Source organism: Abramis brama (assembly GCF_963993115.1).
Source record: "Abramis brama genome assembly, chromosome: 6".
In the NCBI taxonomy this organism is placed as follows: Eukaryota; Metazoa; Chordata; class Actinopteri; order Cypriniformes; family Leuciscidae; genus Abramis; species Abramis brama.
In genome coordinates this window covers 31,337,558-31,364,220 of record NC_139968.1, presented here as the reverse complement: position 1 = coordinate 31,364,220, position 26,663 = coordinate 31,337,558, and the positions used below count along the sequence as shown (strand labels likewise).

At 37.3% G+C, this 26,663-nt stretch overlaps 2 protein-coding genes and 1 long non-coding RNA gene across 8 annotated transcripts in view; 2 read left to right on the top strand and 1 right to left on the bottom strand.

The window, feature by feature from the left end:
- Positions 1-26,663, top strand: part of LOC311085782 (elastase-1-like) — a 200,576-nt gene that overhangs the window by 4,254 nt on the left and 169,659 nt on the right. The window contains exons 5-8 of one of the 2 annotated variants that reach the window (XM_084118415.1): positions 13,091-13,227; positions 13,334-13,476; positions 13,565-13,714; positions 13,842-13,950. The exons of the other annotated variant lie outside the window; for it this stretch is intronic. Coding sequence (XP_083974541.1) covers positions 13,091-13,227; positions 13,334-13,476; positions 13,565-13,714; positions 13,842-13,853 — 442 coding nt within the window. The 3' untranslated portion in view covers positions 13,854-13,950. Of the gene's footprint in view, positions 1-13,090; positions 13,228-13,333; positions 13,477-13,564; positions 13,715-13,841; positions 13,951-26,663 lie in introns of those variants that run through there. 2 annotated transcript variants of the gene reach the window in all.
- On the top strand, positions 1,937-7,904 carry LOC311085792. Of its 4 annotated transcripts, XR_014606949.1 has the most exons (6): positions 1,937-2,410; positions 2,640-2,667; positions 2,826-3,072; positions 3,469-3,630; positions 6,450-6,544; positions 7,093-7,904. It is a non-coding gene; the product is annotated as an uncharacterized lncRNA (long non-coding RNA). The 4 variants fall into 4 exon arrangements; XR_014606950.1 differs by having other exon boundaries at positions 1,938-2,667; XR_014606951.1 differs by having other exon boundaries at positions 1,943-3,072.
- On the bottom strand, positions 16,788-25,919 carry LOC311085755 (uncharacterized protein). Of its 2 annotated transcripts, XM_084118374.1 has the most exons (8): positions 25,378-25,919; positions 23,045-23,785; positions 22,835-22,954; positions 21,896-22,202; positions 21,441-21,743; positions 21,040-21,351; positions 19,311-19,616; positions 16,788-17,239 (listed from the first exon to the last, which is right to left on the bottom strand). In XM_084118374.1, exons 4-8 carry the CDS (start codon positions 22,122-22,124, stop codon positions 17,184-17,186), a joined length of 1,206 nt encoding a protein of 401 aa, XP_083974500.1. In that variant the 5' UTR covers positions 22,125-22,202; positions 22,835-22,954; positions 23,045-23,785; positions 25,378-25,919; the 3' UTR covers positions 16,788-17,183. The 2 variants fall into 2 exon arrangements, with proteins under 2 accessions (XP_083974500.1, XP_083974501.1); XM_084118375.1 differs by lacking the exon at positions 25,378-25,919 and having other exon boundaries at positions 22,835-22,879; positions 23,045-23,060.

The following is a 26,663-nucleotide window of genomic DNA, read 5'->3' as shown; positions in this document are numbered from 1 at the left end:
GTCAAGGGCATATGGAATTTAATAATTGGACTAATACTACATCGAACTAAGGAATACAAGTTCTACAATTTACACGAGTAAATATGTATGTACAGGACACGTAAACAAAATACAAGACTAAACGGATAACAGATGAGAGAGGGAGAGGAAGGGAGAAAGTGAAACTAAAGTTTCAGGACGAGAGAGATCACCGAGATGATCTCAGCATGGCAAAAATCACAGACAGTAACCCGTAAGAGACAACAAAGAAATCACATTGTAAGTTCAATTCAATAATCGATACTTGCATGGCACACGGTTCTCTTTGTATTTGCTGAAGAAGAGCTCCTTTAAGAGCGGGGCGTGTTTCCTCGTGTCTTCGGGAGCAGCGCGAGTCGTCTGAGGGGAGACGTGCGCGTGCTGTGTTTCTTTAAGAAAACAGGGCTTGCTTCGGTGAGCGCGGCCGCGGGATGTTCAAGTCTCTTTAAAGTTGGAGTTGCTTGCTGCGTGTGCTTCGCTGAGTCCGAAGACGAAAATAAAGATAAGACTTAAAGAAAAGAAAATATAAAGCCCCCTAAACGGGAGCCATTGATGGTCTTCCTGATGAGGAGGGTTCGAACAAGCAGGAACAAACAAGACGAAAGAAAATACCGGACTCAACTGAACGGAACGCGGAGTGTAACCGCTTTTCTAGGGCACAGGAATTTCACTCCTCCCTGGGGCTTGAGCCAATTGGAATGCGAAATTCCAGGCGGGAGAAAAGTTCTTTGTCTCACTATGAGTTTGCCCATACAAAAATGTAATATATGGCCATATATGTACTTATATTTTAAATAGCATGACATATATCTATACATATATTTGACTTGTATGAGAACACAATATATGCCTGCAACATATATCTATACATATATTTGACTTATCTGAGAACACAATATATGACTGCAACATATATCTATACATATATTCGACTTATCTGAGAACACAATATATGCCTGCAACATATATCTATACATATATTCGACTTATCTGAGAACACAATATATGCCTGCAACATATATCTATACATATATTCGACTTATCTGAGAACACAATATATGCCTGCAACATATATCTATACATATATTCGACTTATCTGAGAACACAATATATGCCTGCAACATATATCTATACATATATTCGACTTATCTGAGAACACAATATATGACTGCAACATATATCTATACATATATTCGACTTATCTGAGAACACAATATATGTTCAACATATATCTCTACATATATTTGACTTATCTGAGAACACAATATATGACTGCAACATATATCTATACATATATTCGACTTATCTGAGAACACAATATATGACTGCAACATATATCTATACATATATTTCACTTATCTGAGAACACAATATATGCCTGCAACATATATCTATACATATATTTGACTTATCTGAGAACACAATATATGACTGCAACATATATCTATACATATATTTGACTTATCTGAGAACACAATATATGACTGCAACATATATCTATACATATATTTGACTTATCTGAGAACACAATATATGACTGCAACATATATCTATACATATATTTGACTTATCTGAGAACACAATATATGACTGCAACATATATCTATACATATATTTGACTTATCTGAGAACACAATATATGCCTGCAGCATATATGAACATGTATGTGTCCAAACATGTGAAGAAAATATTTTAGTTCATCCATATATGATACCATATATCTGCATATATTACAGTATAGTATTGGTTTCTCGCATATATGGACAACATTAATTATAAATATGTGACATACATATTTGTTTTCAACATATTTAATAAATGTATGTAAACATACACTGTAACCCTTTACTGTAAATTTACAACGAATTTCTTACAGAATTGTAGGCTACTGTATGTCCATAATACAGTATTAAGCTGTATCTTTTACAGAACAGCTGTAAATATACAGCACATTTATGTTTTCGTCCTGATAAATTCGTTACCATCATACTGACTGAAAAGGCATTGCATTGTGGGATTGATTTCTTTCGCGCTCAATTCAGTTCAAATGTGACGCGTCATGCGAGCAGACAGTAACGTTAGGCAGCTACAACAGGCAAACTCGTTTTGTCAGCGGGATTCAACTGAACAAATAATCATTCCTGTTATCAAGATAAACAATGTCTGCGAATCTGTGAGCAATTTTAAAGCTTTTTTGAGGTTCGGTTCGGTTCGGTTCGGTTCGTGTTTCAAACATTAGTTGCCTGTGACGCAGCAGAAAATGGACGACGTTAACGGTAGCAGCTACCTGAAGACGGATGGAAGAATTTGTCATTGAGTAATCAACTTGCGCGTGACGATAAGTGGGATTTAGAGTTTGAGAAGATGGAGAATTGTTCAACTGAGTGATACGGTAAGCCAATATATAAGTTTTTTTTTTTTTTTTTGCGTTCGCATTTCTACATTGTTTTCACGTATTTGGTTTGATTTTGCGAACGCGGTTTACTACCGTGGCCGCGCAAGCAATTCACTGACTCTGTTCCACCTGTTTACCAAGTAACGTTAACTTCGACATTTCATATAATAGACAACCTTTACCATGCTATTTGCATGACGTGCATTTGATATTTTTTTCGTTTTAGGCTTTGTAATCTGATGGCCATTGTTAATGTAAGTGCTTTTAAGTAGTGTTACAGTTATAGTCTATGTTGTAAAAAAAAAAAAAATGCTGTCAAATTCTGTCAGTTCTGTGATCGTGCTTTTGAATCGTTGTCAGAATTTTGCTAGCACATGAAAATCCATGTTCCTAATGCTGTTTTCAAATGTAGTAGGCCTGTTCCTGATTGCCATCCCATGGTCCTACAACTACTCCCTAATTCAAAGAAGTTAGACGGTGTTATCCTTCAAGCAGATAAGTAGAGATTATTCAGCAAATCTCATTAATTTGTAATATGTTTTATGTTTTGGGTTCTGTTGATCAAGGTTGTGCTGTCCTTTTTAAAAATTGTTTCAGAAATTTGCATCGCTGATGTCCAGCAATCTACATTTGCCAGAAAGTCCACGACTTATTTCCTGGTATGTAAACATTAAAGGGGTAGATGAAACCTAAAATGAAAAGCCATCATTTACTCACCCTACTGCAAAATATGTTTTTCTTAATTAGTGTTTTTATTTTGTTTCCAGTCCAGATATCTACAATTCTTACATGAAGAAGCATTTATTAGACACAAAAATTGTCTTGTTTTCTGAAAGAATAAGTCAAAATTAAGTGAGTTTATGCTTAAAACAAACAAAATTATATGCCAGTGCATTTTAGCATTCTAACCAATTTTAATTTTTAGTTGAAAAATTTAATTCATAGAACTATGAATAGACAACTACATCGAACCACAGTGGAACCCACAGTAGTTATTTTAATTATTAATATTATTTATTTATTCTTTTTTTTTTTTTTTTTTTATTCCATTACAGGTCAATCTCTAAGCAACCAGTGCTGGATATTAAGTTTGGAAGGTCAAGGTGTGTGTGAAGGATCACAGCCTCTTCATCACTGGCCTGGCAGCGCTGTTTGCCTCCTCCTATAACTTCAGCTTGCAGTACCAGGAAGAGGCAGCACCTTGAGTTTGGTCAGAGGTTAGTCATTGGCATATTTGCCATTCATACATATATATATATATATATATTAGACTGAATTGTGTCACTAACCTTGACTTGACAGTATTTATTAAGCTGACTACTGGTATGAACAATATGGCCCTGGTTTCCATACAGGGCTTAGCTTAAAGAGCAACTTGCAGGTAAAAAAAAAATCTAAATGAATATATAACCGTGTATGAAAATACCATATGAAAAGATAATGCAGGATTTAAAATGTTTTAAAACGACATAATGACACCAATTTAGTAGATAAAGTGAGCGTTTCTTTGACTGCTCGTACAAACCGCTTTTTTTTCAACATCGCGTCATTTTACGTCACACGAGGGAGACGTGTGCTGTGCTCTGCCGCAGCTCAGTGCAGAATAGGTTGGTATTCAGTAAGAGCGGTCGTGAGACAGTGTGTTTTCAGTAGTTTTTGTATTTCAATTTATCATCGTCATGGTAAATTTATGTGTTTGTGGAGCTTGCAAAAACTCCAGCCTGTCAGGACATCGAGTCCACCGGTTTCCTAACAGGAAAAAGGACGGTGCTATCTTTCGTGCCTGGGTGCGGGTTGTGCAGGTGAAGAGACGGGATTTCTCTTCCGCGTCGGCTTCGGAAAACGCGGTCGTGTGTAGCGTTCACTTCAGATCGGAGGATTATCGTCCCGGCGATATGAAGGAGTTCAACATGGGATACCGAAGTAAGAACCGGGTGAGACTCAGAGCTAGTGCGGTTCCTTCAGTGCACGCATCTTCGGGTTCTCCCGCTGGATGTAGGCGCGAGCACAACATCAACTGGCAAACGCAATGTAAGCGGAACGAAACTGAGCTAACAGTTACTCGTTATTGTGTTTGTGTGGACCGTTTATCAGTTTGGACCAGTGCAGCGCGAGCCTGATCAAGCAACACTGTAGCCTAACTGCGAGATCCAGTAAATAAAGAATTCGCCACTGAAGTAATAACAACGCTGCGAGATCTAGTGAGAAATATTCACATTTCTCCGTTATTAACGGATCAAACAGCGCTGACGTGAAAACCAGGAATAAACATTGTGCAATGAATGAACGAACTATCCAGTGTCCATAGATCAGCAACATTCACCATGGCTTTACTGTAGTAACACTAACTGCAACCATGGAAAGTTTGGCATTTTCCACTAAGGCCCAGTATGCATCCACCTCCCTGCAACACTGACTTTCCTCAGCTGTAAACATTGCCTCGCATTTCCCACACAAGCACCTATGGAACAAAAAATGTATCAGGAATAAATATCTCTCTGTCTCTCCATGAGAAACTGCTAAGTTATATCACGTAACGTTAGTCTGGGCGGATATTAATGAGCATGACAAACGCCTGATCAAAGCTTAGTTTCTGTTATTGTAAGTTCCAATATGTTCTGTCTAACATTAATCCTGGCCTGTCCCTGCTCTCTTGGCAGCCTAGCAGGCTCATAATTGTATGGCTGTGGTCCGTAAACAATTTCCTCAGCGTCCGAAATGTCATTGCAATCCATATTTCCCTGTTGTTTGAATCGACCGCTCTCCCTCGTGCTACGTCACGACTCTCGCCCGTCACGCCCATTTTCAGATGCGGAAGTAAAATTTTCTCACAAAAACGACTCCAGAAGCCACTGTAGCATATTTATAATTTTTTTTTAAAGAAAATCTAGTTCCTACATTATTTTTCTATACATTGACTTGTTGGGTCTTCTAACCTGCAAGTTGCTCTTTAAGCCAGGTCTAGGCCTTAATAAAATTAGGGTATTTAAGCAGCTTTTATAATAATGTATCATTAAAAAAAAAAAAAAACATTACTGGTGTGCATCTTGAGACAAAACAGTGGCAGTCATATATTTTAAGATATATCGGTGCAAGTTGTTTTCAGTTGAAGGATTAGTGAAAATTCTGTCATTAATTACTCGCCCTCATGTCGTTCCAAACCTGTAAGACCTTCGTTCATCTTCAGAACACAAATTAAGATATTTTTGATGAAATCTGAGAGGTTTCTGAACCACCCATAGACAGCAACGTCTTTGCAACTTTTAAGGCCCAGAAAGCTAGTAAAAACATTGTTTAAATAATCCATGTAACTAGTGCAACCTTAAAGGAGAACTCCGGTCAATTTTAACATTGAGCTAATTTTTTTGTAAATTTGGAGTGCTGTCAATACAGAGAACAACGACAAAAATCGGTGTTGCCTACACCGTGTTATCCTCTTTTTAAAATTTGCACCCTGTTGACTTCAATTTTTAAACCTGCTTTTAGCCTCTTAACATCCTTGATGTGTCATACAAGTGCCCAGCCATGTGAGTGATTCCTTCAGAGTGAACACGGGTGAATCTGACTGCAGTAGATGTGAAAGATATCTTGTTGAAACATCTACAAATGTCCGTATATAGGTGAAAATGCCCCTTGAAATCAATTTAAGGTGGCAAATATATTACCCCTTAATAAAAAATGTTAATTTCTGTCACTGCTGTAAACTGACCACTGCATAGAATATGAATATCTTTGTCAGTCAGCTGTCAACAGGCCTAAACAAGCCATGGCACCAAGCACAGAAACACAATCCGTAAAATGTTATCTAATTATTATCAAGAAAACTTTGAAAATATCGATTGAGACATATTTTGTCAATATTGCTCACCCCTAATGCATGGTATTAATTTTGATTTCTTCGGGTCTTAAAAAGGTCTTAAAAAGCCTTAAATTTGACTTTAAAAAATGTGCAGAAACCCTGCTTCATAATATTTAGGTTGAACCACTGTAGCTATATATTTACCAATGTTTTTACCACTTTTCTGGGCTTTGACAGTTGCAATGATATTGATATCAATGGAAGGACAAAACTATCAGATTTCATCAAAAATATCTTCATTTGTGTCCCGAAGATGAACAAAAGTCTTGAGGGTGAGTAATAATGACAGAATTAAAATTTTTGGGTGCAAACATGCATTTAGTCTGGTAAATCATGTTGTCATATATGCAATAAACTTGCAAGGCTTGCAATTAAGTTAAATGATTTCTGTCACAAAGGTTTGGGCTGGATTCTGGCAGTGTGTGCTCTATATAAATGGAGAGTCTAAAGACTGCCTTTCCACTGATACTCTGATGGTACCGGATGAGGGCATGATATTGTTAATGAGCTGGGTGATGAGTAGACAAAAGTTGTAGAATAAAACTTTAAATCTGGCAACCCCACTTCCAAAAATTTAGTTAGTTGACAGTGTGCATGTAAACAGACACATTGAGTTGATGTATTTTACCAGGGCAGAAAAAATATCAGTTATTGATCACAACATCCAACATTGCATTTTTTTTTTCACAACATCCAACATTGCATTTATTTTATTTTTTTCATGTTGTTCAGTTTTAGACCGCTTTTGTGCTGTCTCTCTTTGTCAAAATATATACACTCAGTTAATAATATTTAATTGTTGTTTTTTTCTGCCTTTTAGACGCTTTCTTGACATCAATCCTGAACGTGGATCAAAAACAAAGAAAGGACAAGTAACTTCAAAGAAAACTGGCCAAGTTGTGCACTTCTGCGAAACCTTGCAGACTTTGAATGGGATTTCGTTTGCACTTTTATGGACTATGGTCGTTATAAAGCTTGGAAGAGCCAGGACATTTTTTAATAGAACTCTGATTGTATTCGTCTGAAAGAATAATGTCATATACACCTAGGATGACTTGAGGGTGAGTAAATCATGTGCTAATTAAAATTTTTGGGTGAACTATTCCTTTAATTAAGTGCTAACTGTTACCTGTTTAAGTGTTAAAATTGCATTTTATGTTTAAAAAGTAATTCAGCCAACATGTTCACAGAAGGCAATTTAACTAAATAAATGTTTTAAAACCCAGAAAATGTTTTCTTTTTCCTAGTGTGACTACTCTTATGAAACCTTAAAGTATAATATTTTAATTATGTAATAATAAAAGCAGTATTCCCTGTAAAAATACAATTTATTGCTGTCGACAAGTTTAATGTAAAATGTGGTATATGCTGTATTTGGTAATTACAGTGGAGTACTGTAAATGCTGTTTACTGTAGTAGTGTTGTAAAAATACAGTATGTGGATAGCAACCCAGCTGCCAGTATTTAACTGTAAATTTACAGTGAAAAGTTTTACAGTGTACATGCATGTGATACTGATGCATTTTTAAAGCTGTGGCATATGGTTATGGTACTTTGTGGATGTATTTGTCAAAAATGACAAAGAAAACACTGCATTATTGTATTAAAATACTATATTTGGTATTCACACAATAGACAATCTCAAACTATAGGCATTTAATTTCAAGGCATTCAGATATAAGGTTTGTATCCCTAATACATGTGAAAGTATGTACTATAGAAATAAGTACATATATGCATGTATAAATATATGCGTCATATATGCGTGTATACATATATGCGTCATATATGCGTGTATACATATATGCGCCATATATGCGTGTATACATATATGCGCCATATATGCGTGTATACATATATGCGCCATATATGCGTGTATACATATATGCGTCATATATGCGTGTATACATATATGCGCCATATATGCGTGTATACATATATGCGCCATATATGCGTGTATACATATATGCGCCATATATGCGTGTATACATATATGCGCCATATATGCGTGTATACATATATGCGTCTTACATATATTTCACATTTATGTGCATATACGGGAAAATATATGGCACTTACATGAAAACGGCCATTTTTGATATATTTTGAAATATATGTTTCATATATGTATATGTGTTTTACATATATGAATTTTGCATATATTCTCATATATGCAGCAAACATACATGGGCACTAACATTATATATGTAATTTACATATATTGACATATATTACATTTCTGTATGGGTGATTTGCATGTTTTATGGCAGTCTTAGGATCATGCCATTTCTACGTTAAACAATTATAACTGCAGTAAAATGCATTTTATCATAATTTGGTATCCATATCTTTCCACGGGTATATGGAGGTTTAATTCAAGACCAAATTTGGTATGTTTAAAAGCTACGGCCTAGAAGTACCTTCTTACTCTGTAAGATAAGTATTAAAAGTTCGATTAACAAACTGGGAATAAGACTAACCTAAAATGTGATGTGCATTTACAAGTGGGAATGAAAATTGGACTTTTTTTTAAAAAAGATCCACATGGCATATCTATGATTGTAACAGGGTGCACATCTGAAACATTATTCATTTAAGGTTTACAAGAATACAACAACCCATCACAGAGAAGAACAATCGTGGAAAAGAGAAATTACATTCAGGTTTACATATTTCTTCAATGGTTATACATATAGAAAATGTAGGATTTAAGTAGGGTTAAAGATTAACACTGCTCCACTCCTAAAATCTTTGTTGCTGGACATTCCTTTAGGCAATAAAACACAGTTCAACACATGGGGGAAGGGATTGCCAGAGAATGTTAGTGAACCTTCTCTAACTAAAACACTATTGATTAAAGAATACATTTCAAAACCACACCTCTAGAAAATCATAATTATATGATCAAACAAATTACTAACATGCATACAGGAAGGTCAAACCCAAATCTGAGTTACATACATTAAAACTATATTTCTATAGGAGGATGTTTGTGTGTGTGTGTGTGTGTCTGTGTGTAGAAAGTTTCAAGTTTCGTTATCTCTCGGTGGTCCAGAGAGGGGAAAGGGGGGGTTCGGAATGTCTCTGAGGTGAAATTAGTGTCGTAAAAGTCAATTGGTCACCGACTAGCTGGAGCCAAAGCCTGATTTGCACTCACGAGTTCAAAGTGCACCAGCTTTTGTATTCAGGAAGAAATGTTTTTAGCAACACAGAGTATTTGAATTTGTTAATTCAAACCAACGACGAATGATTCGATAGCCAATGTTGTTACAGTACCCTGACACACATATGGATTTTTCTGGGCTAAGACCTGGATATCCACTCACCCTAGAACCACCCCTGATTTAAAAACTAACCCTACGTCTCAATGTCCATACTATCCATCCTAAACAGTTTGTGAGATTAAAATAAGTGTGTCCCAAAGCATATAGTAGGCTATGTTGAAAAGAGTATGCCAGAAGTCCCCGGACGGTCTACTATTTCTGGTAGATTTTGGAAGTGTGTATCCGTGCACACTCTGAAGGCTAATATTGCCCACAACCCACTGCGATTTGGAGGAGGAACTACAACATGAGTAAAAAGTGTTTAAAAACGACCAAACATGGCAGATCTGTGCGACGACGGTGGGAGGTTTAGATAAAGGTTTGAGTGACTAAACAACCTGATAATTTTTTTTTATTTAATGTTATTCGTGTTATACTTCATCTGCAATAACAATGTGGACTTTTATTTGTGTGGCCATTAACTTTTAAATGCATCATTATGCATTAATATGAGGAGAGTCTCTGCATGAAAGACCCGCGACTGCAGATCAACGCGCTACTGCATTTCTCTCCGATATGGTTAGAAATTAAATTAAATGAAATGTGGAGGGTTTTATCTTTGACAAGATGATTTACAGGCCAGTTTACTGTGAAAGGATGCGACAGAGAGAAGCCATGATGACGTGATAGTATGTCCCAAAGCTCGTCTACTTTCTGCTACACACTCAAAAGTATCTACTTTTTCTTCACAAAAAGAGTAAATACTTTTAGGTTGTAGTATAAGTGTTGTGTATTGCATTCTTAAAGTTGCATGTTTTGTCCTAATGATACTCTGTACTGGTTCCCTGTTGTATAATAGGCCTACATGTGCAAAACAACTCAGTATGTCACCTGTATACCGTAAAACTTCAAATAATAGCCCAGGCTTTTATTTTCCTAAATCGCCGAACTGCACCGGCTTGTATTTGAGACAGGCGTCTATATGAGACAGGCCTTTAATTTAGTGTTGAGATGTTGTTCATTGAGTGTAGGCCTAGAGATAACGATCCAAATAGTGTAGGCTGATAGACGGAAAGCATGACAGTAGGAGGTTACCAAATCTGTGTTTGTGTTTAACAAATCAGTTAATGTAAGAATTTGCCTACTATATTTCCGTATGTCTAAAGGGGGTCGCACACCAGACGAGAAGCGCAGCGCCACGTCTTTAAAATTCGAACACATTATTCTCTATGAGTGTATATTGTCTCAAATCGTCGTTAATGTATACTGTCTTCACCCTGTGCTGCAATGTAGGCTACATTCAGTTTTACACTCATTTACAGAAATCAGCTGCTTGAATGAAAATTGCTGATGTTATCGGATTTTCAGGTGATAGCCTATTCTCAATTCATTCAGTTAACGAACGCTCTGAGGTAAAGTGAATTCAGACTGCAGACTAGGCAACGATTGTATTTAATTGTACTGTACAATCATAACATAGTACAGACATGATCTTAATTCCATAATATCCTTAAACATAACAATATTGCTGGCCATAAACTGACAAAGTGCGCGTCCAGTGTGCAATACCTTGAAGCCTGTTTTATACTTCTGCGTCGAACTGCCGCCGTAGCTACGTCGTAGGCTGTGTGTAGCGCACGCGCGTACCCTACGGCGTACCCTGACTTGCACCTCTCCAAAAATGTAACAACGCATCAATTCTACGCGGACACAAGCGCGGTGATTGGTCTGCCAGAACCCCTCCCTCGGGGTTTCACATGCTCCCTAGGTGCGCGTCAACGCGGACAACGACACAGAAGTATAAATTAAAACCAACACGTTGCCTACGGCGTATAGGCTCCGGCGTAGGTCCGACGCAGAAGTATAATGAGGCCTTGAGTTGTCATAGACGCGACGCGGCGCTGTGCTTCTCGTACGATGTGCGACCACCTTTAGATTATTGGCAGCATTAAAAAACGAAACGATGTGACAGCCATGGGCTGAACAATACAAGTTACCGGTAATGTCCATCGAGCCTATGAACTAGTTGCCCGAAACACATTAACAAGAAAGAATGAAGGCTACTCTGTAAAACAACTGCAATCATGTGATACAAAAGGACCCTATTCATCACTATGATCATCACCGGGATCCTCAACTACAAGTTCATTGGCGAATTCCTCCTCCTCATCGCTCTCCTCCACTTCTCCCTCTCTGGAAACAACAAGAGGATGAATCTGATGAAAATGAATACTCATGTAATGTCTGTGTCTTCAAATTCTGATGGCTACTGGGTGACACCTAGTGGACACTGGAGACGCTGTATCACTCATGGTGGAGTCAACTTGCCAAGAGAAGTGGCCATATCTCTGTCTTGAGGAAGCGAAGCTGACACAGGTGAGTTTGTACCTCTTTCAGGAGTCGTGGATGTGGCTATAGAGCTAAACAAACAGAAGGTAAACTTATTGTGAAACACAGTAGTCACACAGCTCTGATGGGCTGATCATGGCTAGAGAAAATAAAGCTAAATTGGCAGGAAGTACATTTAGTGGTGAAAGAGTCTACCAGCCTACAACATTTCCTGAGGAAGCATGCAGAGGTGTTTGGAGATTAATTTGGAAACATGAAAGACATTACTGTAATGCTGGCCATTAAGTCTGATAGTGAACCTACTGTAAGTGCTTAAAAGTTTGCCCTGTTCCTTACGCGATAAAGCCTAAGGTAGAAACTGATCTAGACCACCTGGAGAAATCTGGCGTACTGAAGAAAGTGAGTGTTAGAGAGTGGGCCACGCCAATTGTTCCCGTATTGAAGAAGGATGGATCAGTCAGAATTTGTGGTGATTTCAAGGTTACTGTCAACCCTGTTTTAACTGTAGAACAACACCCCTTGCCACTAATTGAAGATCTTTTTGCTGGATTAGCAGGCGCCAGAAATTCAGCAAGATAGACTTATGTCAAGCTTACCTCCAAATGCAGGTCGATCCTGTTTCCCAAGGGCTGCTGACCATCGTGACACACAAGGGCCTGTATAGATATCAGAGGCTTCCTTTCGGCATAACTTCGGCTCCAGCATTGTTCCAGCGTGCCATGGACCAGATTCTGAGTGGATTGAATGGAGTACAGTGTTATCTCGATGATCTGTTAATCACAGGAAAAGATGATGAGGATCTTCTCGGGAACCTGAATGCAACACAACAAAGGCTAAAAGAGTATGGCATTTTGGGTGAAGAAAGACAAATGTGACTTCTTCCAGCCCACCATCGAGTATCTAGGACATGTAATTGGCAGTGCTGGTCTTCACAAAAGCACCATCAAAGGTAAAAGCTATTGTGGATGCGCCATCTCCAAATAACGTAAGCCATGTGCGATCATTCCTAGGACTGTTAACATACTATGCAAAGTTCATGCCAAACCTTTCCAGCAGACTTCATCCATTACATGAACTGTTAAACAAGTCCAACTGGACTTATATCATCAACACAACATCCATGATCATATTAAAGATATTCTTAAGTTATAGCGCGAAATGAAATGTGAAAAAAAAAGTCTGTGATGTGTTTTCTTTGTTTTTCAGATATGATATTGCTCTTATGCGTCTGTCCTCTGATGTCTATATGAACCAATTCGTGCAGTTGGCCACCCTTCCACCCTCTGGACAGGTTCTGCCCCACAACAACATCTGTTACATCACCGGCTGGGGCCGCGTTGGGAGTCAGCTTTCACTTACTTCACTTCAGATAGCTTTGACGTTGCCTGAAATAATTTGCATGTAACTCATTCCTGATTCCTTCCTCTCATGGATGTGATCTTCATTTAGCTGGTGGGCCACTCTCCTCTCATCTGAAACAGGCCCTCCTCCCCGTGATGGAGCATAGTACCTGCACTCGGAGCGACTGGTGGGGAAGCACCGTGAAGAGCTCCATGGTGTGCGCTGGTGGCTGCAGCTTTTCTGGATGCCATGTGAGAAAGACAGACTGACAAACAGATCATGAACTGCTTCATACTGCAGTAAAATGTCTCATTTTGTCTCCTGTTGTGTTGTTTTTAGGGTGACTCTGGCGGTCCTCTGAACTGTCAGGTCAGCGGTCAGTACGTCGTCCATGGTGTGGCCAGCTTTGTGTCATTATCGGGTTGTAATGCCTACCAGAAGCCAACAGTTTTCACTCGTGTGTCTGCCTACAGCAGCTGGATTAGTGGAGTAAGTGCAATTATATCATCATTATAATAAAACTTTACATAAGTAACTAACAAGCAATCAATGTCATGACTGTATCTCATAATACTGTTTTTATTTCATATTTCTTGTGCCATTTCGTTCATTTCAGATCATTGGATAAGTGGAAAAACTGAGAAGATGAAAGAAAAACATCCTCCATTTATCAGCTTTTAACATCTACAATGGCAAGAAATATTTACAATAAACTTTACATCTAATCTTGGTATAAACTTTACATCTTTATTGTTTAATCAAAAACAATAAATACATTTAGTAGAGCACAACTATTTGAAGTTTTTTTTTTAGGTGGAAATTTAAATTGTTTATACGTTATGGTCTTGACATATTAACTCCTTCAGACCATTGGAAACAAATTTATTTATATGTCTGGTCACTGATTGGTCCCTGAGAAACCAACAACAATGAAAATATGCCGTCCATCGTAGTGGAAACATCTAGTAATTAATGAGTTCACAAAAATGTATTTTTTTAGATGAATTTTTACATATAAGGAGAGCAAAATATCAAGTTGGTAAAATTGTTTTGCTCAGTGGTTAAAAAAAAAAGGTCTGTAGGGAATAGCAACATTTTAGGGAAATTTTGTGGGCAAAAAAGATCCACTGTCAATAGTGACAAACAATGGCTATTTTGACTGTACCTTAAAGGGGTGGTATAATGCCCTTTTCACAAGATGTAAAATAAATCTCTCATGTCCCCAGAGTGTGTGTGTGAAGTTTTAGCTCAAAATACCTCAGAGATATTTTTATATAGCATGCATGTTAAAGTTGTCACTTTTTGAGGGTTAGCAAAAACGCACCGTTTTGTCTGGTCCTTTAAATGCAAATATGCTGCTGCTCCCGACACAGAGGACGGGGTTTCAAGAGCTTGTGTCTTAGCAGCATAGACTGTAAAAAATATGGACAAAGCGTCTGTGACGTCACCCATAGACTTTCTGAAGAACGAGTTTGAGGCCGTTTATGGGGGGTATGGGCGGCGCCATCTTGGAAAATCTTATAGCAGAGCAACCCATTTAATGTACGATATTTCAATACAAATGTTCAGAAAGGATACAGAGGTGGTATAATGTGTTGTGTCAGATCATGGCCGAGACGTCAAATTTCAGGAATTCCACTCGGCGCAGCCTATGCTCGTTATCAGTCAATCAAGCTCATACATTTTATATCTAAATACGATCTAAACTAACGAGTTAGAAAAAAATTCACCCCCCTCACAGTTGTCAGGCACTCGGAACCTATCGAAAAATACAATAAAAGTCCATGGGACCAACCTGTAAAAACGTGAATTTATGCTGTGAAAACGGACATTTTAACATGGGGGTCTATGGACATTTGCTCCCTTTTGGGACCTGCCCCTAGAGGATTTTCGATGTATTGCAGTTTTTCACACTTCCAGGTAGGCTTCAATTTTCAGATTAGAATGTTGCCGCTTGGTTAGCAGCTCCGATTACCTCACGCAGACACACACCAAAATGACAGAAACTGTTCTGCCTTTTATGTTTAAACGGAGTCAGACAAAGATGGAGAGACTCAAGAAGAAGTGACAACACTGCAACAGGACGTCTCTGAATGGTTAGTTGATGAATTTATGTTGCTGATGTTGAGCTAACTATTTTCAATTAGCATATTCGAATCTGTCATGATAATTTATAATTCACTCGTATAGGAACTGTTGTGAGATGCACACAGAGTGACTTTCTATTGCATGTGAAAAGATGGATGAAACAGTTTGGGCTGACTCACAAATGTACTCGACTATTTAAGAATTGAGAAATTACAAAATGCCGGACAGTCTGTTTCGGGGGTGACCAGACTCTGAGAGGACAAAAGGACCTCTCTGGAGATTACCATTTGAACTGGATCTCGTGCACCATCGAGACAAAAGTCTCACCTCCGAATCATCTTCATCTACATCTCTTTCCCTCTCCCCTCACCCCCTCTCTCTCATGCTCAGATGATCACCTGAATTCACCCAAGAAAATGTATAGTTTAATGTGAATGATTATCCCAGAGTATTTTTCATGTTTGGTATCATTTAAAATGTCACAGTGCGACTGGTGCAATTGTCCCATTCCCAGATAAGTAAAACAAAAGGTAATAAGGTTTTTAAGATTTTATGGATAACTGACTTACAAAGGAAGGTGGTCTCTCAAGACAAATGGTCACTCACCCTCAAGATGTGCTACCTCTGAATGCAAATTTCTTTTGTTAGTACATGTTTCCATGTGAAAGAGGTCTGGCTATTTAATGAAGTGCAGCAGGGAGTTCGGGGCCTTTTCTGTAACTCAGATTCACCCATGAGGCTGAGAGAGAGATCTCTCAGCCTCATGTCTATTTTCTTAATGTTGGGTTTGCATCTTTTCTTTATTCCAGAGAATTTGATGTTTTGTATCGATTATCTTCTGAATGATTATGAAATTGGCATGATACATTTACCTGACATAATAAATTGTTACATTTGATTATTCTAACTGATTTTGACATTATTTTACTAAAGAGTTAGGAATAGTCAAACATTCACTTACAATTAATGATCCACAGATATCATTAAAACCTTTTCATTTATGGAGTCAGATGAAAGAGCGAGAGAATACATATGATTGATGTATTGCGCATTTAACCAAACCAATACTTTGCATGAGTGAGGACAGAACACGTGATAACCTTCTGCGCTGGTCGGACGCCGGACTTTGGGCCCGATTTAACGTGAGCTTACAACTACAACATGGACTGCGTGTTCCCGGGGGAGGGGTTTATGTAAATTCTAGGGTTGGTGATGTCACTAAACCTGGAGGAATGTCGTGTAGTCCCTACCAGCCTTTGTTGTAGTCCAAAACGATTTATTTAAAAGCAAATATCTCCGATTAAAAAACGGAGATAAAACAATTTATTTAAAAAACTATTTCTTTAAAAGCAAATATCTCCCTTTGCTTTGAACTTTAAGCATTGTAACTTTGCAGATGTGGTTTATGCTCAAAAAGCAACACTACACACTAACTAAAGTTAGAAAAGTGAAATCATACTCAACCACCCCTTTAAGGTGAATTAATTGACTTTTTTTATTGAATGAAACTAGAGAATATTTTAGTTTTTGCTATCTTTCCAGAAAAGACATCCATCAGATTGTGGTTTACAAACAGATATTAAGATATTAATACCCGCAGTATATCTATATCTTATATGAACTTTTATTAATTGAGCAGAATTTTATTCATATAAGGTCCATACACTAACAAGTTAAGGACTGTAGTAAAATAAATTCATAAATATATAACATAAAATAAAAAATATATAGATTAACCATTTGAACCAAGTTCAGTTATGATCACTTTTGTTATGTTCACAAGCACCTAATTAAAATAATAGTCAATTATAAATTCTCTAAAATTGTTTACATAATGTCATACAAAATGTGCAAAAATTCAGAGTTATATTTATATTAGGCATATCCCCTCCTGCTCATCCACACTGTCTGTATTTCTTTCTCTCTCTGTAAGAAAACAAAGAATACTGGTTAAAAAGGTTGATGTCACAGCTACTTTAGTGTCAATGTTCAGCCAATAAACATGTTTAACCCTCTGATGGTCTTTATTTATGTCTACACTCTGGGTTTTGGGGTCTCTAGAGACCCCAGAAAATAACATTTAATTTTGTAACAAGATAATAGTTTTTTTTTTTTTACAAATGTAATTTTATTCTGTTTGTTAATGTTTCTACTCAACATTTGTGCAGTTTTTGGAGAATTTATGATATGTTTTAAATTTCTATAAATAAATTAATAAATAAATATTTAAATAGCCTTTTTACAAAAAAACAACATTTGATGTAAAATTCACTTTATAAAAGACCCAGATTTCTAACTTTCATTCATGGGGATAACATGGATGATTTTAAATGGTTTAATGTAACATTTTTGCCCATTTTTTGGAAAATGCAGTTTTAAAATAAAAAATAATAATTTTAACCACTAGATGGCTATAGAGCTCCAGTATATGCTATTTGCTATTAGACTACCTGAAAGATATCTTTTCACAAGTTGGATTCAGTTGGATTCATATCTAAATATTATAAAATCACAATTATAACAAAAATAAAATATTTTTGTCAAAGTTTAGCATTTTTTTGTACCAAAAAACCACCCAGTTTTTCAATAATGTTACATTATGATTAGAATCAAACCTGAACAAAATGTTACAAAGAGAAATGTTGGAGTCTTAAGATTTTATCATTTATTTCAATCATTTATTTTTAATCTAATTCTAGATTCTAGACACACACAATTGCGTGTGTGTGTGTGTGTGTGTGTGTGTGTGTGTCTGAGAGATAAAGAGAGAGAGAGTGTGTGAGTACACATTGTCGATGTGCCAGTGTCACCACACCACTTTATATTTGAAGTGGTTTAGCATTTTGGATGATTTTATTTGACAAATTATAGCCTTACAAATGTTCCTGTGTGTGTATGTGTGTGTGTGTGTGTGTGTGTGTGTGTGTGTGTGTGTGTGTGTGTGTGTGTGTGTGTGTGCGTGTGTACATTTTCAATGTGTCAGTGTCACCAATTTATTTTTGTGGTGGTATTGCATTTTGGATGATTTTATTTTACAAATGATAAGAGAACAGTTTTTATAGTCTCAAAAATGTATTCCTCTATATGTGTGTGTGTGTGTGTGTGTGTGTGTGTATACACACGTGTTGTGAGCAATATAATTTAGCATTGTGGATGTTTTTTGCATTGGTGGAAGTGTGCCACTTTATTTGTGCCATTTCTGTCGATGTGTTCTGCGTTGTTTCTGATTTTGATGATGAATTTTGTCTATTTTGATTGCGGGGTCTCCAGAGACCCCGAAGACCACGAGTGTCACAATTTTTGTCACGCTAACATAAAAACAGATATCATTCCAATTTGTTTTTTTTTTGTAGATCTAGAAAGTGTTGAGAGCCGTAGAAGGTTTCATACCATTTGGACAAAGGGAACATTTTTTTTAATTTGAGCAAAAGTCATTTGGGGTCCCAAAAGACCCCATAAACCGTCAGAGGGTTAAAACACAAGCATTCCTACCACTTACCCGATCAAAAACACTAAAAAATAATACAGTGTTGAGTGTCAAACCGTAAAGAATTGAGAAAATTAAAGGAGAATTTAGAAAATTAAATCTTCCAATTGTAAAGCAGTCCACTGAAGGTGAGCTCGTTGAGAACCCAAATGCAGTTTATTTACAAAAACGTGATCAAACGGAAAACAAAAGCACGGACACGGCACTTACCAAACAGTGGTTAAAGGAAACAATACTTGACAAAGACACATGGCAAACATGAGGGCTTAGATACAGACTAATGACTAGACAAAGGACACCTATGAACAATGAAACAATGGACCAATGACAGCATGACACATCAGACAAGGGAACACATGGCAGGATCACATGACTAACCCGGAATCACATGACAAAGGCATGAAACATGACTGACACGAAACAAAACCAAAACAAGACATGACAGCAATATGTTCATTTCAGAGCGTCTGTACACAGAGCCAAAATAGAAAAGATCACCATGTTACTCACCACGGATTGTAACTTTATATCTCTTGTATTTAGTCTCTCGGCTGCTGATGATCAGTAGTTTATAGACTCCGGCATGTTCAGTTGTGCTGTTTCTTATGATCAGAGATCCAGTTTGATGATCCAGATTCAATATGTTTTTGAATTTCTCTTCGGCACCATAATATGTACAGGCACTTTTATTTGTTTCTGTTTTAGCTATGAGTCTGTCTTCAGCTCCAAACAGCCACAGAATCAGATCATCATCTTGTATTTCAGTTTCGCTGTGTAGTGTGACCAAATCTCCCACCGTCGCTGACACAGTCTTCTCTTTATTTTGTCACAGCACCAGAAAACAGAGAAGAACATGGACATTATAACAGGTGATCTGACCTCACTGCCACGGTAACATCGATTACCTGATTAATTAGGAGGTCAAGAGGGTCCATTTTCTTCAATATTGTGATGGATTTCTGCGCTCCACATAAATAATCTATACAGGTTTGGATTTGGACCGACATTTCAATTATTTATTTAAGCAAACCTGGACGATTCCGAAACTTTCTAGAATAATAAAAAAAAAATATGTTCTAGGATTTTTTTTTTTGTTATTGCTAATATTCCCGAAACCTCATCTTTCCCTCATTAAAAATAAATTAAAAAAATAAACAAATTGAGTGTTCATCGGAGTAGTCCAAGACCTTAGGACTTTTGTCGCACTTGAACCACGAGCACACACACACACACACACACACACACACACACACACACACACACACACAGGATTCGAGGAGTTTATGTGGTTGTAATAAAAAAAAAAAAGTTACACATCCTTCCCATGACCCCTTTAGGAATGAATGGATTGCGAGGAATGCTTTAGTATACATGTAAAAACCCAACAAATGCACAAAATTAAACCTAAAAATGATAAAACTTTACCAAAATATGATTTTTATAATGTCTAGTAATTTAAAGGTAAATCATTTTTTTTAATGTCCGAAAAGATTTACGAACATCTAACTAAAACTTGAGAAAAACATTCCATGCACAATAAATAAATAATGTTTTTATGTTAACGTTTTGAGAACATTATTGAAGAACAGATAAATTTGAACAAACATTCTATTAATGTTACTTTAAGAACATTGAGAGAACCTTGCCAGAACGTTAGCTAAAGTTCCAAGAACGTTCCTGTCAGCTAGAACGACATTTCAGCCAACATTTTATTCTTTTCACAAGATTCCTGTGTAAACTGTTGCCACCTCTTTCCTGCATTAAAAAGTCTGATGTTTGAGTAAAGAAGGGGAAAGAGAGGGAAGACATGGCCTGTCGATCATCTTCTAGTTGTGGACTTTTATTTATTATATTCCTTGTTTTATCCACCAGATTAAATAATAGGCCAAATATCTTCAAATTTTCTTTTCAACACACTTATGACAATTTGTAACTATTTTACGTTTTGGGCAAATTATTGGCTAATTCATATAAATACATACAATATAATGTGTACGTTTTTGTACAATCTGCATAAACCCAAGTGTTAAGATATGGGGTTAGGGGTGGACCTTCATGCTTACGTTTTTGTATGATTTACACTGTACGAATTCATACAAATGTGCCGCCTTGTAACAAAGTTATGTTTTCCCGTGAGATCAGGTTGGCTTTTTTCAGTTGTTTGTGTCTTTAACTATTAATAATCTGTGTTAAGAGCATTAAAAGCATCAAAACAGTGCTAAATATAGTTGTTACTCACCGTGGGCAATCACCATGAATCTCTTGCATGTGATCTTTTTGCTGCTGGTGATTTGTAGTGTATAAACGTCTGAATGTGCTCTGCTGATGTTCCTGATGGTCAGATCTCCAGTTCGCTGGTTTAACTGTAATCTGTCTCTGAATCTCCCATCAGGACCTTCATAGAATAAGGCCTGATTGGTGGCTGCGTTGAGTTCAGCTATGAACGTTTCTTTATCGCTAAACTTCCACGGTATCCGCTCATCATTCTTCAGTTCGGAAACACCAGTTTGTAGAGTCACAGAATCTCCAACTGTGTATTTCAGCGTATTCACTGCCAAAGAGAGAGAAACATATAGAAGAAACATGTGAACGTGAAAGTAAACCACACTATCAATACTGCGATTATCTTGAGCTACTCACGCCAAACAAGAACGTTGAATTTCTTGTATGAAGCTTTATTGCTGCTCTTCATCTGTACTTCGTAAACTCCAGAGTCGCTGCTTTTGGTGTTTGTGATGGTGAGATCTCCAGTTCGACTGTCCAGCTCCAGTCTGTCTTTGAATCTCTCGTCAACATCGCTGGTCTCATTGGTTTGGCCATCAACTTTGGCTATGAGGGCGTTTATAGGTTCAAACTTCCACAGAATCACATCATCTTTCTGTATTTCGGTAATACCAGTCTGCAGATGAACAGACTCTCCCTCTGTGAATTTCAGTGTGTCCACTTCATTTCATAAAGAAATAGAAACAAAGCATGTTGATATGTGCAGATGAGCAACTCAAAACCCACTTTAGACCTCAATGAAGTGTAAAATGAATAAATTAACACATTTACAGACAACACTGTAGGGTGTTTGAAGTAATTTACCCACACACCTCGTACAATAACCTTGAATCTCTTCGTTTTGGCTCTGCTGCCTGTGATCTGCATCTGATAATCTCCAGAGATTCGGATCCTGATGTCGCTGATGGTCAGATCTCCAGTCTGCTGGTCCAGCTGCAGTTTGTCGCTGAACCGCTCGTCGTCGACGTACGAAATGTTGCCGGCCTTTTTGTGTATGAGCGATGACCATGTCCTGCGGTCCAAATGTCCAGAGTACTTCATCCTCTCTCTGGATTTCAGTTGCACCGGTTCTCAGCGTGACAGAATTTCCCTCTGTCACTGAGACCGATTTTTTTTTTTCTGTCTCAGCACCAAGATAAAAAAAAAAGTTTTAACAGATGTTTAATTTTACAAATAGTTACAATTCTAAAGAAAAATTAACGAATAAACCACTATAAATGTCTGAAGTCCCATCAGAAATAATAGCTTTGCTCCAAACCAGTGAGAATGCATTTGTAATGAAGGAGCTGTTCTAACAAGAAACAGATCTTCTCTCAGATATTGGTTTTCAATTTGATTCAAAAGCGTTGTTTACTGACACTGTTTGTGTCTGACTCTCAACATCATGGTGATGTTTAATTTTTCAAACTGCAAAATCTCCTAGTGAACTGCATAAATAAGTAGCATTTTAAGGTGCATTCCTAATCAAGGGATGTTCTATTTTCTGTTGATTTTCAATTCATTTGAAAAGTAACTTTTTAAAATGCATTTCTAGGATTCTAGAACTTCCTGTATCTTAAGTGGGAACAAGAATCACAGACTGCTTTACAGCTACAGTCAATTCCTGTTTTTCTTAAGATCACCTACTGTATAATTCGTGAAAGATATAGTATTGCTCAATTAAAGAAAACATAGTTATGCAAATTAAATACACTTTTAAACTCTTATATGGGATTATTCCTTTTGCTATAATAGCTGTAGATAATGATTACCTTTCCGTTTAGAGTATCTGAACATGTAGTAAATCACAGCCAGAGCTGCAGTCACACACAGCAGGAGAAAAACACAAATCAGCACAATATAACCAGCGGACAAACCTGGATCTGGAATGGCTGAAGAGAGAAAGTCATTAGTATAAGTAAATTGCTTGTGCGATTTAAGGGAAATGCTCATTATAACATGATTAAACATGAGCTACTTACCAACAAAAACATTGAATCTCTTGTATAAGGTCTCTTTACTGTTGGAGATCTGTAGTTGATAAACACCAGCGTCTGCGGTTCTGAGGTCTCTGATGATGAGATATCCCGTCTGATTTTCCAGATGTAGTCTCTCTCTGTATCTCTCATCAGGACTGTATGTGATCTCATGAATCTTTACGTTCATTTCAGCTATAAAAGTGTCTGGATTCGTAGTTCCAAACGTCCACCGTATTAGATCATGTTTCTGTGAATCAGTAACACCAGTGTGTAGAGTCACAGAATCTCCTTCTCTCTTGTTTTCCAACCCTGCAAAAATCACATCTGGAAAACAAACAGGAACAGTTATGCGATGCATAGTGCATTTTAAAAGTAAAATATATAGGCCTAAACTATATAATCAATAGATCTATCGGAGCTACTGGACAGTAACAGTGAATGTATTGACTAAGGTCTCAGTGCTGATGATCTTTATATAATAATCTCTGGAGTGTTTGGTTCTGATGTCACTGATGGTCAGAGATCCAGTCTTATTGTCCAGCTGCAGTCTGTCCTCGAATCTCCCATCATCAACATCATATAATGAGACTGTCTGAGCTGTGCCCTCGATTTTAGCGATAATGGAGTTTTGAGATCCATACATCCACATCAACACAAATATTCTCTGTATTTCAGTGACATTAGACTGCAGAATGACGGAATCTCCCTCTTTCACTGACACTTGTGTCGTCTCCCCAAACACACCTGAGAAATAAAAAAAATATAGCTGAAAGTTTTCAATATCAGTAAACTACGTAAACAGTAATCTTAAAAATAAAGGTTGCAAAAGGAGGGTTTTCTCAGCAGTGCCACAGAAGAAAGAAGAGCCATTCCTGGTTCTTCAAAGAACCTTTCAGTGATCAGTTCTTAAAAAGATGTTACTCATAGTGTAACTTTTAATAATGTAAAGAACCTTTTATGCAATAGAAAGTTTGGTGTAGTTGGTTCATGGACATAGATGCCAATACTATCCTAGAACAGCCAACTATTACTACAGAATACACTGAATACTAGGCTATAGAATTAAATATCATCATAAAATGAAAATAGATTTTGTCATTGTGGATTTTGTCAACGAATGAGTGCACAATATTTGCATAACAAAACAGAAGCAGTGTGAACCGTTTGAAGGCTATGAATGAATGAATGTACATTCCGTTATGAATGTATCTTTGACCAATTTATGATTCTTTTTATTTTATTTATTTGTGTATTTCAACAGGGACAATGTGCAAAAAAACATTAATTAAAGATGCTTTGGACCAGATTTAGCTTAAGCTAGTTTCCATCTGCAGTCCCCGAGCTTATCAGATGGATAAACTAGAGTTTATCATGTTGATAACCTATAGCTATAGAGCTGGTAAGTCCCGCCCCTTCCGCTAATCCCCCTGGACCTCAAAGTTGAAAAACCGTCAATGCAAGTGAATGGGAGAAAATAATTATTTTCTGGTCCCGTTTGAATTTTGCCATGAATGTGAACATATGTTGTCTGTGAATTTTTTATAGAACTTTTCGTGTAAAGAATGCTACAATTTAGCGGGTAGAAGTTTGATACGGTTAGACTTTGTGTGAGAGCACTTTGTGGACTACAACTCTTCGCTGCTTTCGACGCGTTTGAAACGTCACCACCACTAGCACACGGCTCTAGCTCACGGATCCCGCTAAACATGACTGTGTCTTTGGTGCACTTCACCGCCTTCTTTCAGGGAGAGGACAAAATCGTTGAGGTTGGCGAAAACCACGGGTAAGTCAACATTATGGGGTGACGTCACATAGGCGACATGTAGTCTTTCTCGTTATGTCTTTTCCACAACTGCTAGCCGAAGAATCATACCATATACTGTCAAACTTGTAACATGAAAGATTATATAAAAAATTCACAGACAACATATGTTCACATTCATGGCATAATTCAAACGGGACCAGAAAATAATTATTTTCTCCCATTCACTTGCATTGACGGTTTTTCAACTTTGAGGTCCAGCGGGGTTTTACGGAAGGGGCGGAACTTACCAGCTCTATAACGGTTGGTGTGGAAATCGGACGCCAAAAGCCCACGACCGGCAACCCCGCCCCCTAGATTAGGCTACTGCAGAACAGACAAAAGCAATGATTTAGCTTTTCTTTTATTCTTTGCAAATTATTTTCCTTACATGAAAATGTTCCGATTCATCAACATTGTAGCGGCGGTGAAATTCGTCTTTTTCCGAATCTGTTGTAGCCTAATACGTGACATTTTACGTATAAGAACACAGGCCTGAATGTGAAACCGAAAGAATGACGAACCGATGACTTACCGTGAAAAAATAATGCGAAAGAAAAGAGCAATAACAGTTTCTTCATATTGTCTTAGAATCCTAGATCATAACCATGACTCGAGCTGATGAGGTGATCGACCGTGGCGTTTCTGTCGTATAAACGAGAAAAACACGAGTGACAGTGCCAGTGCCGTCACTGATGGCAAAAAAAAAAGAAAAAAGTGTTGACTGACTGTTGAGGAATTTTAAACAGATGGGCCTGTTATCACAAACCAACGGACGTTCGCTCATGAATATCATTTAGGTTATGCACAAATGTTATTTTACTGTTTTTCTGTAATGCTCATTTTCAAGTCAAACCTGAAATATAATATTTATAACGTAGGCATATATGCTGTTGGTTTACAATCTCTATGAATTCTGTAGTGTTCTTGCTTGTAGTTTCTGTCATTGTACTCATGAGGGCAGAGAAAGGCAAAACCTGATCACAGATCAGTATCTATTTTCCATTTAACCTTCTTTGAGCATTTAACATGCAATCAGCATTAGACAAAGCTTGTATCCATGGCATGTTAATGTTTTTTTTTTTATAAAGATTGGAACAAAACTAATAGGACTTCAGTAAGTCAATGTGTTGTTATGGGACTATTCAATGGACTAAAAGTTTGAAAGGTACACATTTAAAGTTCAGTATTTCTAAACTTGACATTAATGTATAAAAAAAAAAGTAAAAAAAAAAAAGATACAGTTGACAATAAAAAATTATATTGTTTGATTTATACGGTATGCTCTTACATACTCACCAGAGTAGGCCTAATGACTGCACAGTCTCTCTATGACTTTACCGCTAAACAAGGAACTGCATCTCATCTCGGCAAGAAACAGTTTCAGGGTTCATTTCAATTAAGTCTTTACCTCTTTAAACTCGTGAAGGGTTAGCAGGTTGCAAGTTCTTGAAGACAATGCATCACACATTTGTTTTTTTCTGTCTGTGGATATTGTACATAAGGTGTAAATGTTTTTTTTTTTAGTTACTGTTTTATTAAAGCAGCATCAGCTGCGACTGTGAATCTTTTCCTACGCTTGTTCTCCAGGTGTGTTTGGTGTTGAGACCGGTGAAACAGAGACAGCATCAGTGATGGAGGGACATTCTGTCACTCTACACACTGATGTTCCTGAACTACAGAGACATGTGATAGTGTGGAGGTTTGGACCGCAAGACACTCACATCGCTAAAATCAACAGAGTTCACAATGAGACCTGTCACGATGGTGCCGATGAGAGATTCAGAGACAGATCAGACTGGATCTCTGACCATCACAAAC

What these genes read in the sequence shown, in the direction of transcription:
- LOC311085755 (XM_084118374.1), bottom strand. Translation starts at nt 22,124, where the DNA reads ATGAAGTACTCTGGACATTTGGACCGCAGGACATGGTCATCGCTCATA. An exon ending in ATTCAACGTTCTTGTTTGGC is followed by an intron (nt 21,352 to 21,440) that starts GTGAGTAGCTCA and finishes TCTCTTTGGCAG; the next exon opens with TGAATACGCTGAAATACACA. An exon ending in ATATAAAGTTACAATCCGTG is followed by an intron (nt 17,240 to 19,310) that starts GTGAGTAACATG and finishes GTTTTCTTACAG; the next exon opens with AGAGAGAAAGAAATACAGAC.